We start from the raw sequence: 23,546 nt of genomic DNA on the forward strand, positions 1-23,546 counted from the left end.
ATAAATAACTAAATTCTATTTAATCAAATTGTTAATCGGATATCAGAAAAAATATCTCATTGCTCTTTACAAATATCATTTCTTCAGTAAATCAACATTTTAGGCTATTTACTCAAGTAAGATTTTCATGTGTTTTTCTTGAGTAAATGAATTTTTAAACGATAAAATGATTCTACAAAGAAACAACTCCGTATAGAAACCTTATGAACGAAGTTTATCAATAAAACAAGAGGCTACCCGAATAAGATCCTCCGAAATTATAAAAGAAAAACATTTTCGAAAATAATTGTAAAACTTGCACTACTTTGATACAAGTAAATAACCACATACAATCTAATCAAATTAATATTAAATAACCAAATAGTTACAAAATTAAGCTAAGAATCTGCGAATTCGCTACGTAAAAATTACAAAAAAAAAAAAAAAAATGCTTCAGTCTGAAGACATTAACATAAACTAAACTGTGATATAGACAGTGAAATCCTTCATTTATAATACTGCCAAAGCATTTATGATATAAGTCTGTTCACAATTTTTTTAAAAAAAATTGTTTCCTGTTTACGTACAGGCATATGACAGTGAAAGTTCCAGTAAAAAAGTGAACGATAAAGATTGCAGTCAAATAAATCGTATGTTTACACTTTATCTGCATATACTTGTACTAAATATAAAATTTTTAACATAAGGGCATTCACCTAAATATTTTAAACTAATTTTCATCTCAGACATCAACATTAACAATTGCTTAAAAAGGGTAATATCTTTTAGTAGTTTTCCTCACCTTTTATCTCTGACTAACCTTCGTAAGTTCACAAAAACAAGTATAGCTCAAAACTGATTAAGGAATAAGGATGAAAATACAAGGCTGAATATAACATTCAGCCTTGTTTTATTTTCATCGTTATTTAAACTATTTGCAAAAACTTCTTCATCCAGGTAATCAAAATAACCAAAAATAGAAAGAGAATAAAATCATTATCCTGAACTCTTTATCCAGTTGAAAATTGTGAAATATTGCCCATTCTTCATTTAAAAAAGAAAAAAAAAACATAACAGGTTAATGGTTTACCCAACTTTTCTCGCCGACATTTAAAATTTCCTTCCCCCTTTAATAGGCATCAAAAGGTAAAATTGAAACATAAAAACATGGGGAGGGAACTTTCGTATCGGCGAAAAGTATAGGACACCACTTTATTAAGTGGCACAAAAACATTCATTGTTGTAAAAGCTTACTTATAATACTGATATGCATTGAAACGAGATTTTATTCTATAGTTGTTCGAATACTTTTAGCAAAAATGATTCTTTGCAAAGAAATGAGAAATTCATATTTCTGAAAAACAAGTAACTTAGATAGATACTGCAAAGAGGAATGAATAAATAAATTATGCTAAACATTTTCTTTTTGAACTGAATCAAATATTTAAAACACAGTGTATGGTAACTTACCATTTTGCTTCTAATCCACATGAGAGCTACTGATTGCGTAAATCAGAATCCGTGGGTGTAATTTATTCATTTCAGATCTGATACATATTTCATTTTCTTGAAAAACCTTGTACACTTACACGCGATATCTGTGCAAACATTGTCACGTATGAAAATAAAATGCCGCTGTGAGGAAACGAATCTCTGGAGTACAAGAACTAGCAAAGCTAGAATGTTCCCTTTTGATGGAAGAAGGGAGGTGGGTCATAATAATTCAAAATTTTACTGTGGGAGTTTGTTTGATGCCTTACATCAGCCACATGGTCCTTTAATTTATTTACAGGGTGGTTTGAAAATGTTTTTGCAAATTAAGATTGATGATAGTAAACATCGAGACGACTTATAATTACACTAGTGGTACCCGCACGGCTTTACCAGTAATAGAAAATTTAAAAGGTCTTTTGCTTCGCCTGTATATTTACAAATAATGTATGGTGAATTTTTTCGCCAATTGGCTTGTACCCATGTTACAGTTCCACGTTATGATAATTTCGTATCTCGCCAATTGGCTTGTGCCCATGTTGCGGTTCCACGTTATGATAATTTCGTAATTTACTCGTCCATCTTATGATAATTTTGTTCTTAAAATTGGAATAGAAAAAGAACCACATCGAATTTTCAAAAATCGCTTCGATGTGCACATCCCCATGTTACAAACTAACTTTGTGCCAAATTTCATGAAAATCGGCCGAACGGTCTAGGCGCTATGCGCGTCACAGACATCCTCCGGACAGAGAGACTTTCAGCTTTATTATTAGTAAAGAAGTTGCTTAGAAGCTTCAAACTCTTAAAATAGATTTTTTTTCCCTTCTTTTCTTTTTAGCCAGAAGCTGCAATTTCAGTTTTGTAAGACAAAATTCCTTTTTTTTATCTGACTGAAATTTGTGCTCGTTAACCTTTTTTTAAGCTGATTTCTTTATTAATTACAAGCTACGTTAATTTCTACCATTCTTGATTTTAGAAGGTGTTTAAAAGGGTAAATGTGGTTCTTAGGTGGAAAAAAAATAATATAAATAAACTTAGCTGTTTTTGTAGGAATGATGATATGGGGCTATGCTATAAACTTGGCTAACGATAATAATGTAATAATGCTTCCTCTTCCAGCACACACTAAGCCTCATTTTACAGCCCTTTGACGTGGCCATTTTCAAGCCTCTGTCCACAGATTTCAATCGAACCTGTGGTCTTTGTATGCGAGAAACCCAATGAAGTCAATCACCCAATATAAAATAAGAGAACTGTTAGGTGACTCTTATGGACAAACTGCAAGCGTGGCTAATATTCTGTGACTATATTCTCTAGAATAGGAGTTTGACCCGTTAGTATAATTGTGTTTAATGACAGCGAATTTGAAAAGTAACCGAGTCAGAAGTTTGTAGTCCAAATGAGACTAACAAAGTAAACATGCTACATGTTCGGTGTCAGCTGTTCAAGATGCACAAGAACAATGTACAGATAAAATTAATAAGTTCCGAGGAATCAGTGGTTAGTTCTCATCAAGTTATGATCGTCGGTTGTATCGATGGTTTTGTTAAGGTGGCACACATATTACCTTTGCATAAAGAATGGAAGGCAGAAGAAGGAAACCAACTTCGGCAAACGTTCTAACGTCATCGATACAGAAAAAGGACACAGAACAGGAAAAGCCGCAAAAGGAGCAAAAAAAAAAAAAACGCACAAAACACTGGTATTGCAATTTTTGCCATAGAGATTAAGTGTAAAGCATGATTTAGTGTACGAAATGCCATCAGAGGGTTCATCAACATTGCGCCAAGTTAACCCAAAACAAAGGAAATTCCATTGCAAATCCTGTAAAAAGACTGTACAGTTCAAATGAAAATTATTATATCATTTACTGTTACGGTCCAATTTAGGAAGCGCATAGTTCAATATAGGCGCATATATTCCTAAATTGGACTTTTGCAACTTTGTCAAAAATAATTTTTCAAAAAATTATCATCATATTTACAGAAAATGTAAGTACCTATGGTGGTTCCTAATTAAATGTGGCTTCAGATGCCCTATTTTTTGTTTTTGTTTTGCTTCACATTTAGCGACACGGGCGTCTTGTTCTTAGGGGGTCCAAGATAGGCGGTTTTCCCCTATATCTTACTGCGAACATGGGGCTGTCCCCTAGTGGATATTGTCGAAATTAATTTCAAAAGTGCTTCCTGAAGGTTATCAGAGAATGTTGCATCGTTTTCTCAGTTTGGACCAAAGAAGGACCCCAGGGTCAAAAAAGCCCGTGTTTACTGTAGCTTACTGGTTTCTCAAATACGAAATGAAATCTGATAAAATTTTGTTAGGGATTATAATGCTAATGAAATGATCTACCGGTGCATTTTAATAAATAAGTACAGTATGCTATGCAATACAAGAGAAAATTATCTTCTTGCGTTAAGGAAAATAATTATTTATCAAAGCATTTCCTTGCATTATTATTTTTATGCATACATGACATACTAAAGCGTTTTGTTCGTAAATTTGTCGTAACAATTACAAGTAAAGTCTTACAAGTTCTCATACAAAGAATTTTCTATCTGAAACAATATTTATCCCTTAACTGAAAAATGATGAGGATAAATTTATTCTGCATGAAGCTGTAATGGTAATGTGAAATACACTGGTGTGCAAAAATTAAGGACGAAGTCGAAAAATTAGCATACCAGCTGATCGGAGAGGCAGAGCGGACAGAAAGACCAATCAGGAGATTAAGTAAGGTGATGTACGGAGCACATGCGCAGATATGCAGGCAGACGTAATGGGGGAGTGTCTGAGTAGTATAAAGCATGTTGTTGGTGTAAGATCAGTATTTCTGGCAAAGAGATTGCACCCCGTATAGCAGTTAAAATCACAACGAGTTGCTGCCTCAGCGAGAAATGGCGAATAATCAATATGTTAGACGACATCTGGATGCTTTTACCCGAGGTCGAATCATTGGGAAGTTGGAGGAAGGCCGCAGTGTGACAAGTGTAGCTGCAGAGTTCGGAATTGGTCACAGCATCGTTTCACGACTTTGGAGACAATTTCAAACCACAGGAACAGCTATCCGGGGGTTCAGTAGTGGTCGTCCACGAGGAACCACACCCACAGATGACCGGTATATTTTCTTACAGGCCAGAAGAAACAGGTGGCAGACAGCGGGAGAAATCGCTAGACACACGACACAGGCGACTGGACGACCGATATCGCGTTTTACCGTGGCCAGAAGACTGCACGGTGGTGGTCTGTTTGCACGACGCCCTATACGGTGTGTACCTCTAACGCCTGCCCATTGGAGAAGGCGTTCTCTGTGGTGCCGGGAACACCGGAATTGGAGAGACAATGAATGGGGACGAGTACTCTTTACAGATGAGAGCAGATTCAGTCTCAGTAGCGATTCTCATCGCATACTCATCTGGAGAGAGCGGGGAAGCCGCAATCATCCCTCGAACATCATTGAAAGGGACAGGTATGGAGGTCGCGGTGTTCTCGTTTGGGGAGGCATCATGCTTGGTAGTCGTACAGACCTTCACATCTTCGACGCAGGTTCAGTCAACGGGACCCGTTATTGTAACGAGATTCTTCTTCCATATGTGCGTCTTTTTAGAGGCGCTATGGGTCCGCAGTTCCTTTTCATGGACGACAATGCACCATGTCATCGCACAGTAGCTGCCGAACAGCTCTTAGAGAGTGAGGATATTGAACGAATGGATTGGTCGGCACGATCTCCGGATCTCAATCCCATCGAGCATGTATGGGATTTTCTAGGCAGACGCTTGGCAGCTCGTACCTTACCACCAGTAACGATTCGGGAGCTTCGATTGGCGCTGCAAGACAAATGGGCAGCAATGCCTCAACAACTCATTGACAACCTCATTCTCAGCATGGGCAGACGCTGTGAAACTTGCCTGGCAGTCGGGGGAGACCATATCCCCTACTAAAGACCGGATGTTTCTTGCTGGACACCCATCACAGGGATGCTTCGGCCTTCAGTCGCATTGCGCTCCATGCTACTTTCAATAAAGCTTCTTTTTATCCCTCTGATTTCTCTTTTAGTAAGTGTTGCTTACATTACACATGTCCTTACGTATTGGGGATCTTACGGTATTAAATGTGTTTATTTGGAAAGCTTTTGTGCAAAGTTATATTGAAAAAACCGTCTCGTCCTTAATTTTTGCACACCAGTGTATAATAATATTTTCACAGAATAGTAAAATATATTTTTATTCGTCGATTCATTTGAATATGAAAACAAATAGACAACATACAATATGCTTTCCTTTCTGTTAGTCGGCAAGACTCACACAAATATTGTGAGTACACATTGCTCTTTTTTTAAATCACTAGAGAATCGCCTGTCAAGATATGACGGGTGAAAATTGCTTCTACATTTGAACGAAACCATTGCCTGTTTGATGATATTTTGATAGTTGAAATTTTAACCCTAACACCAGTGGATTAACCCTAAACTTTAGTAGATAACGTTAACGGTTGACCACTTTTTCATATCTTTATTCTCCTTAAATGACAGTCTTATCAGTAAAACAGTTAAGATACCGGATCCAGTTCAGCCTCGTCTCTCTCTTGGGGCAAGAGATAGTATTAATATCTCTGGTATGTGTCGTTATGCATCATGATATGGGGAAAAATTTCTAGGGACCTTACTATTAAACACATTTTACTTAAAACTTTAAAAAACCCACTTACATCCCTTTGCTTCTCACTTTCTCATACGTTATCGTAAAAAGGGGGGGGGGGAGAAAAAGGAAAAAGTGTAATCGGGCGATTCTCAAAAAATGTCCCGTGCGTAACGCTAAGTTTTTTATTCTTTCCAGCTAACCAAAGCCTTCAAAAAATAATGCTGTTGAGGAATAATACATGCTTTAATATACTATCAAAGCATAATAGTTAATCCCATATTTAATTAACATTTACTTGAATAAAATAAAACACTTAGCGTTACGCACGGGACATTTTTGCGAGAATTGCCCAATTATAAGTAATTTTACTTGACAGATGTATCGTCACAGTGAGAAAAACAAATTCTTACTATGAACGTACATGCATCCATGCATCAATCTAATTCTGCTCTCTCATTAAAAAAAATTGATGCGACACTTTGCTCCGTTTCTTGAAATTTTAAAAATGTATATAAGGCTTTTCGGACACCCTGCACATTAATTTTCTGTACTGTAAGGCCATTACAGAAGTATTAAAACCGGTTCGAACAAACAAGTTAATTATGTTAATTTACAGCAACAGCTTTGAAGGTCCTGTTGAGCGAACACATAGCTATTGTGTATTAATTTTAATGCATCTCTTAATAATTTTATACTAATTTCATTTAATAAGATTAAAACAATTTGGTTTCTCTCTTTTTATCGTTAAATATTATTTTTTTTCTTTAAAAAATGGCTGTATTTGATTGGTGAGCTTTGGTACTTGTTTTTTCCACTCCATGTGAGTTTACAAGTAATAGATGGAATTCTGAGTATTTAGGGGAATGTGGGGCAAAGTGAAATAGCGGGGCAAAGTGAAATGGTGAAATATTTACTCCGCTTTTAGCGTCACTTATCTAGAAATATTTTAACTATGAAGTAACACAATCAGGCTGTTCCAGCCAGGAAAAAATTACCCCTGAAAATCAAAGCACATGATTCCACAAGCAATTTTTAAAAATGGATACTCAAATTGTAACATTTTGTTGTAAGTCAAAAAATATTTTGATATTGTCAAAGGATTTATTTCTTCTTATTAACATTTTAAACATTTGACCTTCTAATAGTCGGTGTAGTATTTATTTAGTTAATATTTTGCTTATTTGTATTTTTAATATTTTTAACAATTAGTCAAGTGCAAGAGGGAAAAAGTGAAATAGATCATTTCGTTTACTCATTCAATCATTTACTAAAATTCTTACGTATTCATTTATTGAATAATTTATTTACATTCATTCCTTTATTTAATGATTCTCTTATTAATTAATTCTTTCACTTATTTTCTTCTTCATTCACTATTTAATTCACTCATTTATTTTTCCTCATGTATTAAATAATTAAATTATTTATTTATTAGTTTATTGTTTCATGGTTTTTTCATTTATTAAATTATCATTTTATTTGCTCATTAATTTGTTCAAAAATATATTTCACAATCGAATGGAAGAATTTGCATTCGAAAAATATTTCATTTTTCACTTTACCTCATGAAAAAAAAGTGAACATTTTCCACTTTTCTCTGAAAGCACAATTTTACTGCCAAAAATTAAAAATAATGTTTCAATGCAAGTTTTATTACAATGAAATACAATGCTCTTTTTTTATGTGCTATAATTTTCAAAACAAATTTCGAATTTGTTCATTTTGAAAAGGCTCAGTCATCTTAACTATTTCACTTTGATCCACAGTCCAACATTTGAGAAATGAGTTGTGAAGAAATAAGCTCTCCAATATTTCTTTTGTCAGAAATTCCGCCCCGTTTCAAAAAGGTGCGAAACTAAGAACAGAAAGCGCAAACACTTTGTTAGTGTCTACTTTCAGTTTCCTTTTGCGGTACAGTCTTGGAATCAGCTCGGGGCTTGACCAACCGAGGCGCTGGGCAATTTCATTTGCAGCACGATTTGAACTTACTGTTTTTATTACATATCCCTTAGCCTGAGACAAAGAAAGGAGTAACTTTTTCAAGAGGAACTCTGCCACCAGAGGACAATCCGCATAGAGAGGGGTAACATGAGCTTCGCCGTTGTAGCTTATCTTAACAGAACCGAATCCCACGCAAGAATCATTTTTAATTGCCACACAAGTTAGACTGTCAGCTTCCTTGCAACTGAGTCTGATGGCCAGATCCAACTTGTAACCCATTAGCACGGAAAAGTATTCGATCATCAGAGGAAGGTCCGTTTCCGTATATGGCCGAATGTCATATTTTTCTGAAATACTGTCTGACAATTCATTCACTTTTAAACTGGCTGTAGTTCTGTAAAGCAAGGCAACCCACTCTTTTTCCACAATGGGATATCCACATGTATCTCTGTATAACTCGATCTTCCCCGGCACGGCACTCACAGCAGCATTTCGAGAGCCAATGCGTTCGTTGCAAGCTTTCCAAACCTGCAGAGAGTTAGAACAACTATGAAAGCAAAGAATAAATATATATGTATGAGTTCCTTATACAAATCCGCAATTTTCATCGGATCTCGACAAAATTACAGGGAAGTACTTGAGCATCCGAGAAGGAACGTAGCTTTTGAGGGTCGGTACCATTCGAACCGATCCGTTCCAATTTTAACTTTAGGACCCGAAAATAGCATTAAATAGCTATTTCTGCCAGGAATAATTAAAGTTTTCATACATTTTTTGAACATACAAATCCATGTAATGTGTCCTCCCCAATCCCTCGAAGGGTGTTATCCAGGGAATGCACCGCCCGCCCCCCTTCCGTAGTGATGCTACTGCATTTGATAAATGGAAATATATGGGAAATTTTTCAACATTGAAGTTTTTATATTTTTCATTAACTTACAAATTAATTTTGGAGTATCACCTTCCAGACGGGTGACACCTGAGGCGGACCCCCCTCTCTCCCCTTCTTGCTATAAGAACGCTACTGGTAATAATAACAATAAGAAGAATTTATACGACATTTTTTGCGTTAATTTAGCTAATAAATTTTGCATTTTTTCTAAAAATAAAAATTATTCTCCCTAATTATAATCATTACTAATGTTTAAATTTCGATATTATTGTAAGTAAATCATTTTCGAAATCTCAGTGTTGATTAAAAAAACAAAAACAAACAAAAAAAAAACTCGGTCTAAGATGGAAAAATGCTGTACCTCTTTACTCTAACAGTTAGTTATGTTAGCATAAAATTTTTTGATGGAGATTCATTTTCAATTTCGAGATTCACTGCTGAAAAGGCAATTAGGAAGACAGCATCAAAATTTCAAAATTTGGTCTTAATTAAATTATGGAGAAAATAGTGGTCTGTGAACTCCTGCCATTGTTTAAGGTTTTATAATTTTCTTTTTCAAGCTGTAGTTTTAATTTATGTCCAATCTTTATTAATAAGATACATGTAGTTGGTTGGTTGTATTGGTTTTACAGGTGCAAAAGCCTTAACAGGCTATGTTGAGCCAAACGGTTGTTTTTAAAATGCTAAAGGACGGTATAGAGCAGGGCTGTCAAACTGGAGACCCGCAGGCCGTATGCGGCCCGCCAACACATATTGTGTGGCCCGCATCGATGTTAAAATACATCGATGTTGATATTCCTGCCCTTGTAAAGAAGGCGGATGGGCCTCAGTTTTCCCATTAAAATGTAAGCAAATTGTTTCATAATCCTTCTGTTTCATTGTTTCATAATTAATAATTCAACTATTAATTGTTATTGTATAAGAGGTTATTGCACAACTTTTTCAAACTGCGCCCCGCCAGGTGATCAGTGACGGAATTCTGGCCCGTGGGCTCTTTGCAGTTGGACAGCCCTGGTATAGAGTACTAAAAGTTTATTTTTAAATAAAAACCTTCAAGAATTTTGGAGAATTTAGTCGAAGTTAACTAATAAACGAAGTTTTACATTTTGAATAACAGACCAAACTAGTAAACTGCAAAAAACATTGAATACTAATGAAAAATACACAAATTAAACACAATGACAAGACGAAAACAACAATAACGAGGGAAAAAAATAAATTAAACACAAAATCCTGTTTTCTGAAGGAGGGGGAACAACTTGGGATTATGTAGATACATCTAGATGTGAATTCACAATACATTTAAATAGTCAGTTCAATTGCAGTGTTGCCAGATGGTCAAATCCAGATTTCCCCAATTCCCTTCCAACTTTTCCCCAAAAAGCAATGTTTTCCATCAAAATTCCCCAAATTCAAAAAAAAGATTTCCACAAATAGTTCCATAAAATGAATCGATTTCATCCAATATTTTTGTCTCTTGAAAAAAAAATTTTTCCCCAAGTAACCAAATTGTCTTATAAAATATCTTTACTAATAATAAAGCTAAATCCTCTCTATCTGGATATCTCTCTGTCTCCCAGGATCTTTCTGACACACATAGCGCCTAGACCGTTCGGCCGATTTTTATGAAATTTGACACAAAGTTAGTTTGTAGCATGGAGGTGTGCACCTCGAAGCGGTTTTTCGAAAATTCGATTTTGTTCTTTTTCTATTCTAATTTTAAGAACATTTTCCCGAGCAAAATCATCATAAGATGGACGAGTAAATTACCAAGCTTTCACCTTTGGCCACTAGAGGGCGCCTGTGATGCAGGGAGTGTTATTGCTGCTAATTTGATAAGTGTTTTCTTACTATAATTTTTCATTATTACTGTCTAGTTTTAGGTTTTTTTACTTCACTTTATCATGTAATTTAGTTTTATTGTGTTTTGGGGGCTCATTTTTGCTGTTATTGTATTCTTGAAGTGTTTTTGCATTTTTAGGAGCTAAGCCTAACATGTGGTGATCTCCTGGTTTTTGATCTTGAGTGCTTTATTGGGTGTAGCAACTCTGTTTATTTACTGCTGTTTTTAGTATTTATTCTGTGTTTTTTTGCATTTTTATCTTTCTGTTTTGCCTTTTGGAACATATTCACTGAGTAGAAATGGGTGTTATATGCATTATGAAAGAGGTAAAGAGTGGGAAGGGGGACAGGTGGATCTCTTGTGATTTATGTCATATGTTCTGCCTGTATAAGGGGGAAAATGAGTCTGTTTTTGAGGAAGATTATATTTGCACTAAATGTGCTGAACTCTCAGACTTAAGACTTAAGATGCTAGTTTTGGAAGCCCAGTTAGCATTAGGGTGTAGGCCAGTTGTAGAGGGTATAAATGTTTCAGAGATTCAGGGGGAAGTTTCAAATGAGGAGTTAGATTGGGAAACTAAGGGTGTAATTTTGGGGGACTCTATGGTAAGGGAGGTGGGTAACACAGTTGGGAGAGTAAAGCGTAAGGTGGCTAGGTGTTGTTTACCAGGGGCTCGGGTAAAAGACGTTAATATGGTTGCTGAAAAAAAGGGAGTATTGAATAAGGAGGACATGGTTACTTTGTGGGTGGGAACAAATGATGTAGGCCACAGTAAAAATGAGGAGTTTTCTAGGGAATGGGAATCCCTGTTGGATAAAGCAACCAGCTTTTCGACGAATGTCAAAGTGGTTGGCTTGCTTCCCAGGTATGGAGTGCATAGGAGCTGGCTAAATCAACGTGCGAGGTGTATGAACTTGCTACTGAAGTCAATTTGCGAAAAGCGCAGTATCAGGTTCATTGATGTATGGAGTCATTGTAAACGGGATTGGATTGCTAGGGATGGCCTGCATCTGAGCTCTACAGGGGTCAAAATGGTTAGTGGATTAATTTTAAGGGCTTCGGAGTCAAAAAACTAAGTTGGAATGGGGGGCATGGTTCAAGCATCAGGTATCGAGAGAATGAAATTTTTTTGGGTATTGCTAGAAATGGAAATAAAGTGACGAACAAGAGTAGTAATGTTAACAATTGTAATTTAGGAAATTTCAGGGTGTTAAATAAAAGCAACTTAGGCATGCTTAAAGTTTTCTATACCAATGCTCGCAGTATTAGGAACAAGATGGATGAATTGAAAAGCATAGTTATGGATGAGAAGTTGGATGTTATTGGAATTACAGAGACATGGGCTACCGAATCTGATGCAGAGTTATTACATATTGCTGGGTATAATTTGTTCAGACAGGATAGAGTAGGTAAAAGAGGTGGTGGGGTTTTATTTTATGTTAGAGACAATTTTATTTGCAATGAATTGGTCATAAATGATAAGCCTACTGATATTGATATGGTTTGGCTGGAGTTGATGAGCAGTAAGGGCAAAAAGCTACGGTTTGGAAACATTTATAGGTCACCTAATTCAAACCAGGGACAAGATGAACAGATGTACCGTATTATTAGTGACATGTCCAGTAAGGGATCCGTTATCATAATGGGGGATTTCAATTTTCCGGGTATCGATTGGAATAATTTTTATTCTGGTAATGGCAAAGAAGAGGAATTTTTAAAAGTAATTGGTGACTGTTTCTTAGATCAAGTTGTAACTCAGGGAACTCGAGAGGAGGCAATTTTGGATCTAGTTTTTTGTGACATAGGTAGTTTTGTTCAGGGGTTGAGTGTAGGGGAGCATATTGGAGATAGTGATCATAACAGCATTAGGTTCCGGGTTAAATTTGAAGTGTGCAAAGATGATAATTTTAGGTTTGTGCCCAATTTCAGAAACACTGATTTTGTTGCACTTAGGCAGAGCTTGAAAGAGGTTTTTTCGTCAGGGTTGGAAAATAGCGACGTAGATCAGCAATGGACGGAATTTAAGGATAAACTTGCTAAAACCGTTGGGGACTATGTTCCATTTAGGAGAAAAGGTGTTAGTACCAAAATTTGGCCCATGTGGTTCTCCAGGGAGACTAAAGAAGCTCTTAATTATAAGCAAGCCACTTTTCGTAAGTTTAAAGAAACTGGTCAGAGTGCGGAGAGACTCCAGTATAGTAAGGCAAGGCGAAATTTTAAGTATTTGGGACGGATTCAGAAAAGGGAATTGGAGCAAAGGCTGGCAGATGACATTGATGGGAATCCTAAGAGGTTTTTTGCTTACGCTAATTCTGGGAAAGCTCGAAACAGTCAAATTGGGCCTTTGGTTGATGAGTATGGAAATTTAATCCAAAACGATAGGGATATTGCAAATGTTCTAAATAACTTTTTTTCCAGTGTGTTTAACGATAACTGTATCTCAACAGTTGACACTAACAAGACACAAGCTATTATACAGCTTGAGGATTTTGCATTTTCCAGGGAGGAGGTTTTATTTCATTTGAAAAAGATTAAAGCAACTAAAGCTCCGGGACCAGATAATATTTATCCAAAATTTTAGTAGAATGTGCAGAGGAATTAGTGGATGTTATTTTGAATATTTTCAATGCTTCTTATAACTCGGGGACGGTGCCAGAGGACTGGAAGCTGGCTAACATAACGCCACTCTTCAAGAAGGGGTCTAAAGGTATTGCTGGGAATTATAGACCTGTAAGTTTGACTTCGGTGATTTGTAAGATTTTCGAAACTTTGATCAAAATTAAGATCATGATGTTCTTAGAGACTAATAGTCTGTTGACTAGTTTGCAGTATGGTTTCAGGAAAGGTAAATCCTGTACTACTAATTTATTGCATTTCTACGACAAGGTTACCTCAGCTTTAGATAACAAAAAATGTGTGGATGTTGTTTATATTGATTTTCAAAAAGCTTTTGACAAGGTACCGCATGTTGCTCTTCTCAGCAAGTTAGCCGACATTGGAATAGGAGGAAAAACTTTACTTTGGGTAAGAAATTGGCTTACTGGTAGGAAGCAAAGAGTAGTTGTGAGAGGAAATCATTCTAATTGGAGTGATGTTTTAAGTGGGGTTCCTCAGGGATCAGTTTTAGGGCCTCTTTTGTTTATTATATTTATGAATGACATCAATGAAAATATTTCTGGAAGCATGAATTGTTTTGCTGACGATGTAAAAGTTATGGGGATTGTCGAAAATGAAGAACAAGTAAAACAGCTGCAAGAGGATTTAGATCATATTACTAAGTGGGCAGATAAATGGGGTATGGCAGTTAATGTAGGGAAATGTCAAGTGCTACACTTAGGTCATGGAAATAAGCGTATGAGATATCGTTTACAGGGTTCAGTCATAAATCAGGCAGAAAATGTTATGGATCTGGGTGTCTTTATAAATCAGGACTTCAAGTTTAGTCAACAGTGCAGTATTGCTAGTAACAACGCCAACAAAAAGCTTGGGTTCATCAATAGATCTATTTCAAACAAATCTAAGAAAGTTCTTCTGCCTTTATATAGGAGTTTAGTAAGACCTCATTTGGAGTATGCTGTGCAGTTCTGGTCGCCTTATCTGAAGAAAGATATTTTTGTATTGGAAAGGGTTCAAAGAAGGGTAACTAAATTAGTAAGGGGACTCTCAGATTTAGATTATGATACCAGACTTAATAGGCTTAACATGTATAGCCTAGAGCAAAGGAGAGTCAGAGGGGACATGATTCTGTTATTTAAATTTATCAAAATGAAAGATGTAAATGGATTAAATTTTTGCGGGGAAAGCAGGACAAGGGGTCATTGTTTTAAGCTATTTAAATCTCAGGCTAACTTGGAAATCAGGAAAAACTACTACTTTAGCAGGATCGTGGGCACTTGGAATAGCTTACCGGAAGAGGCGGTAATGAGCAAGGGAGTGGATAGCTTTAAGAGGGCCATTGATCTTCATTGGGGACTAATTAATTGACTAGGACCAGCCTAGCTGGGCCCAGAGCCTGTTGCTGGTCGTCACATTTGTATTTGTATTCGTATTTGTATAACATGGAACCGTAGCGTAGGCAAGCCAATTGGAGAGAAGTTCATCACGCATTATTTGTAAATATACACGGGAAACAAAAGACCTTTTAATTTTCTACTGCGGGCAAAGCCGTGCGGGTGCCACTAGTCACAAATACAAGCGCCTGACCGAAAGATAAGAAATAGATAAATGTTTTTTTTCTGCTTGCATTGACTACTCTGCTTCTGTATGTACATTTAAACTATGATTTTTGTATATATTTATCCAAGAACGTTCTTGATCACACTTATTTTTACCCGTTTCACGTATCAACTGGTTACTTACGCAGAACATTAATGCGAATTCCCTAACATAATATTCCGCATAATGCGAAATTGGAATTTCATAAAGTTGAGCAAAGCTAAACCAACACTGTTTGATACAAACAATGTAACTACTACTTCTTGACGCGTATCCAAATACGAAAAAAATTCTTTTTTCCCCCGAGGGTTTCCCCCCCCCCCCCCCAGGTTTTCCCCAAGAAAAAATCTTTCCCCAAAGAATTCCCCTCAAAACCCATTTCCCCAAAATTTCCCCAGAGAGCACCAGATTTCCCCAAAATGGGGAAATTTCCCCCAATCTGGCAACACTGTTCAATTGACACTAGCTTCTGTTCTATATACCAGACAGACCGGTTATCACATTGGTCTGACCGACCTTTTTATTAGAACTCCTTAGTCAGGAATAGTGAATAACCGAGCGGCAAGCAGATGTCATCTCATTGAAGCTGAAAGCGCCAACAAACTGGCAGATAAACTAAATTTATCTCACCAGCCAATGTCAGCAGCATCCAGACTGATGAGTTCTAATAAAAACGAAACTGCAGCCTCTGGATGTGATAACCGATCTGTCTGGTACAGTCGAACACGCTTAATGGAATAGCCATTTTGCCAAAGAATATAATATCTTTGATTTTGCCTCAAAAAATATTCTAATAAGCGGGATATTCTATTAACCGGGATCAAAATAACACATTACATTGGTTTGGTACATTCAAAATGTATTATATTAAGTGGGATATTCTTTTATCCGATATTCTATTAAACGGGCTCGACTGTATATTGCACGTAGTTCAGTTCTAGCCTTGACTTAGGGGCAGTAACCTACTGCTAACTAGCTTCTGTGCTTCCTACCTGAACATTCACATTTATTCCTTAAGAAAAATCTTCAAATGCTTGAGATTATCGTTTAGAAGCCATCTTGTATGTTTAAAAGCTTCAGTCTGGCATACGCATCCTACCAATCTGATAGTAAATTTCAGTTATATCAACAGGTTTAGACTCATAAGAGAGCGTTGCTTCGATAAGCGTTGTTTAAAAAGATGTATAGAGTAAGTTATGATTTTGTTGATTAAACTCTGACACAACTTATTAAATAATTTTAATCTAATATTTTACCACAAAGACAGCAAATTCAGTGATTGTATTTGGCAATGAAAAAGGTAAATTTCGTATAAAAAGCTTTGGAATGAATTGCAGATACCTTACGTCCAATCCCTAGTCCACGATACTTTCTTTTCACACAGTAAGAGCCAATGACAGCCAAGTTTTTATGTTGCAAGACAGCAGAACATACGCCCACAACATCTCCTTAATGAAATATATAAAAACAGAACACACTGGTGAATATTTTAAAGGATAATAAGACATTATATGAATAATACAAGGGAAAAAATGGATATAAAAAACTTGTCTATTCACCTGATTTGACCAGAGCGTACCTATGTATCTATGTATGTTCAAGCTTCTCCCGAACGACAGTGAACTAACCATCGAACCAGGTATCGATGGATTCGTAATCTTCCCGTATTCATGTTTGGCTATTTAACATAATCCTCCGATAATAATTAGCGGAGATATCAATTAAAAACTATCAATTAGTACACTTAAATTTCGACATAAAATCCCTATTTTTCGAAGGCTTTCCTCCATTTAAATTATTTTTCAGTGCTTCATCTCAACTTTCCGCAACAATGCTTTTATTAAAATTTTTAGCGTGAAGAAAATCATTCAGACGAAAGATATGTTGTCATTTTCTTTCTCGAATATAAAGAAATAAAGTCCTTGATTTTGTTTTAAAGGATTTTCTTGTAATCGGGGGATTTAAAATGTTTACTTTTTGGTTGTTTTTCCGCAAACTGCCCCAAAACTTTACTGATTTTTTTTTCTTTTCTTTTTGTTCAAGCCTGAGGGTTGAACAGGCGTCACTTGACATAACTTTTTTTTTCGAGCTAGACCGTGCAAAGCCGGGCGAGGCAGCTAGTAACTACATAGTTGCTGTGAAAATATGATAACCTTCTCGTCCCAAAAAAAGAACATTCTTTTTTTTTTAAACAATAAGTTATTGGATTAATTTAGTTTGATGACACGGAATTAATTTATAACCATACAAAGTTAGTTGCTTAATGGCAATTAATTTCAGACTAATTTTAATAATATTAAAAGTCCGTACAAAAAGTAATGTCAGTTTAAAGTTGATTTAAACTGACTGATTGTAGATTAATGTCATTGCCATTAATCTACAGATTAATGGCAATCTACAGATTAATGGCATCTACAGTACTGATAAGTAAGATCGCAACGACTTACTATATTACCTAATTTTTTTTTTATTTTTTTTAAGGAAAAAAGAAGGCAACTATTTGAAGTGAAATAGAACCACTTAATTTCTCTGAACTTTCAATTAAAAGTGGCTTATGAAAACAGAAGCAATCTTAAAAAGTTTTTATATACCAATATCAGTTACTGCCACATAAAAGCCTCCCGGATCCACTTTAAACCACGTAGACAGACTGTGCGCTGGTTTGTCCATTTCACTTTCGCGCCAAAGATCCAGTACTTCGGGAATATCTTCTTTGCGCATGAGTCGAATTTCATAAGCAATGCTAGTCATTCCTACGCATTCGGTGTCTCAGTTTTCTAAAACTAACTATATAAGTCCAGAAACCTGAAACATCAAATTAAGTGAACATTTAAGAAATTTTAATACTAATCAATTATTTCATTTCTTTAAAGTAAATATATTTTAAGAGTTTCCCCCAACAAAGTCCCGTTAATCTAACAAAGAGCCAGTCCAGAGAATATCACAACCGTACAGCTGTAGAATGATTAAATTTAATAAGTAAACAATTAAATGTCATTAAAAAACACATCTTGTACTTTCAAGTAAATGCTAGGCATGAAAATTTTAATTACATTTTTAGAAGACACAATTAGTAATGTACCAAATGGTTTTGGGTCACAACCGTTACCCAGATTGGCTCAAAACACTAATCTCTTTACTTTGAAATTTAAGAACGGAAGAATAATAATTTCTTTTTGAAGTGAAACTTTTTATGCGAGGGTTTTAAAATTATGATCCGCAAACTTTTTGTGTGACGGATGTGGCGTAATGGTTTTTTAATCGTTGCCAAAAAGTATGAAAAATAACAGTAAATATGAATTAAGTTTTGTTAATGAATTTAACAAATTAATTTTAAAGCTGAACTTAAACAAGCACATATTTGTGGATTTTAGGCATAATAAACTTTTCAAACAAACAGGTTCTTGATCATTTCTTTGATTAAGGTCAAGTCATCAATTTAAAAGGTTATTACTTAGGTTCAGTCTTGAAACTGGCTTGGCATTTTTTTTTAAATCTACTTTATAATTACAATTTTTTCCCCATCGTTTTTGGCTACAAAAGCGGATTTCAAATATTTTTTAGTTTTCTCGTTGTTTATGATTTGTTTTTTTCATTGAAATATACAACTTTGGTGAGCATCTGCCTAAGTCAGCCTCAGAGAGAACAGGAACGTGGCGTGAGAGGAAACGAGCGGGTAAAGTTACAGTTCAGAACAAAAGAAAAAATAAGGAATAAAAGTTTTACTTCTATCGTATGTCTTTACGACACACTTTTTTTTTAAAACTTGTAAACAAAATTTTTAAAATAATTGCAAAAAATGGTAAAACAGGCATGAGCATATATACCTCTATCTATGAATGCGTTCATTAAGAAAAACACTGAAATGTGCGGACGTAATCTTTAGAAAATCTTCTCTTCAGTATGTATTTATTTCTTGAGTCATCTATATAAGGTAATAGGATAATGAACTAAAAAGAGAGTCCTACGAAAATCATGATCACATTGATCAAAAACATTTTGCATACAATATAAATCATAAGCTGTGGAATAAACTACGTAACATATTTCATCCTTTTCTTGATAACAGGACACATTTGGGTTTTATTCCTGCACTGTAAATTTAAATAACGCAGTAAAAGCTGTACGCAAATTCGCAAACACGAAGTCACACCACTACTTATTTACCAGTATGCCATTACTAGAAAATCGCCCGTCAAGATATGACGGGTGAAAATAGCTTCTACATTTAGACGAAGCAATTGCCTGTTAGGAGATATGTTTTGATGGTTGAAATTTTAACCCTAACTCCAGTGGATGAACCCTAAAGTCCAGTGGACAGCGTTCATTGTTGACCACTTTTTCGTTTCTTCATTCCCTGAAATGAACCAGTCTTACCAGTAAAACCGTTAAGTTGCAGGATCCAGTTCAGCCTTGTAAAAATAAAGCCTTTCCCCGAATGTTAAACATTACCAAAACATATTATCAAATTATCATGCCGTGGCGCGAGTTTTATGGTTGATGACGTCAGGAGTGTTACTCGATCATTGGTTATTAAATATATGAGGATTTTACTCAAATAACAAAATGGGAAACCAAACAGGCACGGTAGAACCATCTTTGAATTTGGATTTCGTTACAAAGACAAGAAAATAAATATGTACTTCTTGTCGCGGGCGTTTTCTTGTTGCATTCGCCTATATCTTACCAAAGTAGAGTTTTTCATACATCAGGCAAATGACAGTACTTCGAAAAGTCTAATATTACAGCGCGGAAAAGAAAAACCTCTCAAAATGCTTGTGACACCATTCTTGATGAATCTAATGTAAAACGAAATTCCTAAATCCAAACATGATCGCCATCCCCCTCCTCCCATCCATCGCCCTCCCCTTTTTGGAGATAGCGCTCCTTTTCTTTCTCCAGCCTCCCCCCCCCCTCCCAATTGTGTTTTTCAGTTTTCGACAGTTTCATAGTTATCGTTTTTATTGGGAAGAGAAGGGTAAGGTTAAACTTTAATATTCTTCTGATATGCTACAGAGGGGAAAAGTTTAAAAGCATAAATATGTGTAGCAATAGGAAGGAGGTTCATGGCGCTTTCCCGTCCAAATTACTTTAAAAAATTTCTTTTTCAATCTTTTTTTCTGGATTTTTTTCTCTACTTTTTTCTTTCACTTTTTTTTCAGCGAGAGATCAGAGCATCGGCTTCACTGTGCAATAAGCCCATGTCCGAAAGCTTTTCACGCTGTAATATATATATATATATATATATATATATATATATATATATATTATATATATTAAATTTTGGAAGCATCGTCAGTTCCATGCGAATCGTAACGCAGATCTTCGGCAAAGAACCTTCCCATGCTATTTATATTAGTTCAAGTTCACAGGCATAGTTAAAATAAAAAATTTAAAAAAGTTATTAATGTGGATGCCCCGCCCCCTTTGTTTATCCTTTCTGAATATAGTGATGTGTCACTTCTCGGTATAGTGAATTTTCACACGCCATTTTACGATGAAATCCTTACACGACATAAGTATGTTTAAAAATTATGATATACGAGGATGAAAAAGAACTTCATATTCATTGATTCAAGTGCTGTGTAGTCGCTTGGAACCTAAAGTAATGCTTACCTAAAACATCGTGGCGATCATTTTTATGATCGTAGAATAGTCACGTGCGGAAAGCATTGTGACTTTCATCTCACGACAAAGCAACCATGGAGCCATGTACAGAATGCATCAGACTTTCACCTTCGCGACAGAATAGACATGTATAGAAAGCATCAAGGGGTTTTAATCTTCAACACAGAATAATCATGTGCAGAAAACAAGCATCACGGTATTTCATCTTCACGACAGAACAGTCATGTACGGAAAGCATCGCGACTTTCATCTTTATGACAGAACAGGTATGTACAGAAAGCGTCGCAACTTTCTCCTTCACATCAGAACTCTTATGAACGGAACGCTTCACGGGATTTCATCTTCATAGCACAACAGTTACGCATTGCAACTTTCATCTTCAGGACTAAGGGACCATAGAGAAAGCGTTGCGGCTTTCATCTTCACGACAGAACTACTACAGAGCTGTGATGTACAGAAAGCATCATGACTTTCATCTTCACGACAAAAAACTGTATGGTAAGTATCCCGACTTTCGTCTTCACGACAGAACTCTTATGTACGGAAAGCATCAAGGGCTTTCATCTTCATATCAAAACAGTCATGCACTTAAAGCATTGCGACTTTCATCTTCAGGACTTCAGGACTAAGGAACCATACAGAAAGCGTTGCGACTTTCATCTTCACGACAGAACTACTACAGAGCTGTGATGTACAGAAAGCATCATGACTTTCATCTTCACGACAAAAAACTGTATGGTAAGTATCCCGACTTTCGTCTTCACGACAGAACTCTTATGTACGGAAAGCATCAAGGGCTTTCATCTTCATATCAAAAGAGTCATGCACTTAAAGCATTGCGACTTTCATCTTCAGGACTAAGGAACCATACAGAAAGCGTTGCGACGTTCATCTTCAGGACTAAGGGACCATACAAAAAGCGTTGCGACTTTCATCTTCACGATAGAACTACTACAGAACTACAGAACTGTGATGTACAGAAAGCATCATGACTTTCATCTTCACGACAAAGAACTGTATGGTAAGTATCCCGACTTTCGTCTTCACGACAGAACTCTTATGTACGGAAAGCATCAAGGGCTCTCATCTTCATATCAAAAAAGTCATGCATTGCGATTTTCATCTTCACGACCGAACTGCAGAACTGTCATATACAGAAAGCATCGTGTCTTTCATCTTCACAACAAAGCAACCATACGGAAAGTATCATGACTTTCATCTTCGTAACAGATCAAATAAATACACAGTGTGCGTTTCACATCTAATGGAAAATTTGCAATTGCTTCGCAAAACATAAAATCGGCAGGATTGAAAAAATAGTACATAATATTCATTACTTCATTTTTTCAATAGTATCCTATCAGTAGTATTTTTTTTTAATTAGTTGCTGTTTTAACCTACTAAACCTCAGCTCGGGCAACAGATTTTACAGATCATAGTACGCTGATTTCGAGTGGTATGACTAGTTAACAAGAAGGAAATTCATTTTCTTATTCTCAGCATTGAAGAAGATATAAGAGCTATGACATTTTTTGTAAGTATTCAAAACAAATCTCGAAATTTAAATTAAAATCTAAATTGGAATTCATAGAAACAGTTAAAGACTGTTAGATGTTACTGCTATGTTTTACAAATTCGTTAGCTCAATTGAGGCAGTGAGAAGCAAAGGGATGTATGGAAATTTTCAAGTTTTGAGTAAAACGCGTTTAAAGGTAAGGTCCTTAGGAAGAATTTCATTGATTTTTTTTTGGGGGGGGGGGGGACCATACCAGGGATACTATTACTATCTCCTGCCCAAAGACAGAGGAGAAGTTCGCCTACACTGTAAAAACGATTCAGAAACGTTCCTGGAAAATAATGGGCAGCTGATGTGCCCATTTTCAGCCAGTAACATATCTTGCAAAACCCAGGAAAGTTTTCCCCTTAAACTAAGTAACCTTCTTGAAATTATCCCGAAAAATCCGGAAACCTTCACGTTTAGAGCCAGTCGTGCCTCTAGAATTCAAAGGAATCTGAGATAGGAATGACACAACAACTCCAGAAGGAGTATTAAGCGAGAATTGCAAGTCATGATTGCAATTCTTGCAAAGCTCAGTAGTCCAAAGACTTATTCGCTCCGTTTGGGAGCTTAATCAGTCAGGACGAGCCGTGATTGTATTAAAGTCGGTACACCTTATAAATACTCTCAGTTCATCATTAAACTGGGAGCTATAAATATTTTTTACAACAGAGAGAAGTCTGCATTCCTGAAACTTGTAGCCATTCAGGAAACTTTTTGACAATGATACTTGATATTTCCAGGAAGTGGATGAAAACCATTAAAATCCCGAAACGTTACACGGAAATACTCATTAACGAGTCTGAAATTTTTTACAGTGTATCATTTGTACTGGTTATCTCCAAATTTTTGATTTTGCCACCTACATCCCTTTGCTTCTCACTGCATCAATTGAATAGTCTCATTAAATATAAAAGTTTCAAAAATGTGAAATATACTGCTCACCTTTCTGGAACTTTTTGGATAACTCAAGGGGAACGAAGAATGATCTTATTGTTATCTGATGCAGAACATCTTAACCACCTGTTATAAGAAACACACAATTGCACGTACTCTATAGATTTCATCAGTGCAGTTGCGTCGAGAAATGTGCAAATAAGTGACATTCTACTGGCTTGTTTGTCCAAAACCAGACGAATATGTATATTATATTTGATGTACCATGATCGATCGTGAAACATCAGTAACTATACTCGGCTTCGGCTCTAGCTTTTTTAAATTCGATTATTCATTTTTCAATTCCCACGATAAGGTCACACTTTTCCGTAAATGCATATCTTGTTCATCGAATTGAAATATATAGCTTGTGATGTAAATATCTCGCTTAAATCTTGCAACTCAATTTTCATCCACATCTTG

At 35.9% G+C, this 23,546-nt stretch overlaps 1 protein-coding gene across 2 annotated transcripts; it reads right to left on the reverse strand.

The window, feature by feature from the left end:
- Positions 1-7,732: 7,732 nt before the first annotated feature.
- Positions 7,733-23,196, reverse strand: LOC129221275 (uncharacterized). Of its 2 annotated transcripts, none has more exons than XM_054855731.1 (4): positions 23,133-23,196; positions 17,593-17,806; positions 16,343-16,449; positions 7,733-8,579 (listed from the first exon to the last, which is right to left on the reverse strand). In XM_054855731.1, the coding sequence occupies exons 2-4, from the start codon at positions 17,750-17,752 to the stop codon at positions 7,950-7,952; spliced, it is 897 nt and encodes a 298-aa protein (XP_054711706.1). In that variant the 5' UTR covers positions 17,753-17,806; positions 23,133-23,196; the 3' UTR covers positions 7,733-7,949. The 2 variants fall into 2 exon arrangements, with proteins under 2 accessions (XP_054711706.1, XP_054711705.1); XM_054855730.1 differs by lacking the exon at positions 23,133-23,196 and adding an exon at positions 20,618-20,912.
- Between the last annotated feature and the right edge of the window lie 350 nt (positions 23,197-23,546).

This window comes from Uloborus diversus, chromosome 4 (genome assembly GCF_026930045.1).
Source record: "Uloborus diversus isolate 005 chromosome 4, Udiv.v.3.1, whole genome shotgun sequence".
Classification (NCBI taxonomy): domain Eukaryota; kingdom Metazoa; phylum Arthropoda; class Arachnida; order Araneae; family Uloboridae; genus Uloborus; species Uloborus diversus.

Coding starts and splice junctions, on each gene's coding strand:
- LOC129221275 (XM_054855731.1), bottom strand. CDS start 17,752: ATGACTAGCATTGCTTATGAAATTCGACTCATGCGCAAAGAAGATATT. Junction 16,450..17,592: donor TGTGGCAGTAACTGATATTG/GTATATAAAAAC, acceptor TATTTCATTAAG/GAGATGTTGTGGGCGTATGT. Junction 8,580..16,342: donor GACTAGGGATTGGACGTAAG/GTATCTGCAATT, acceptor AACTCTCTGCAG/GTTTGGAAAGCTTGCAACGA.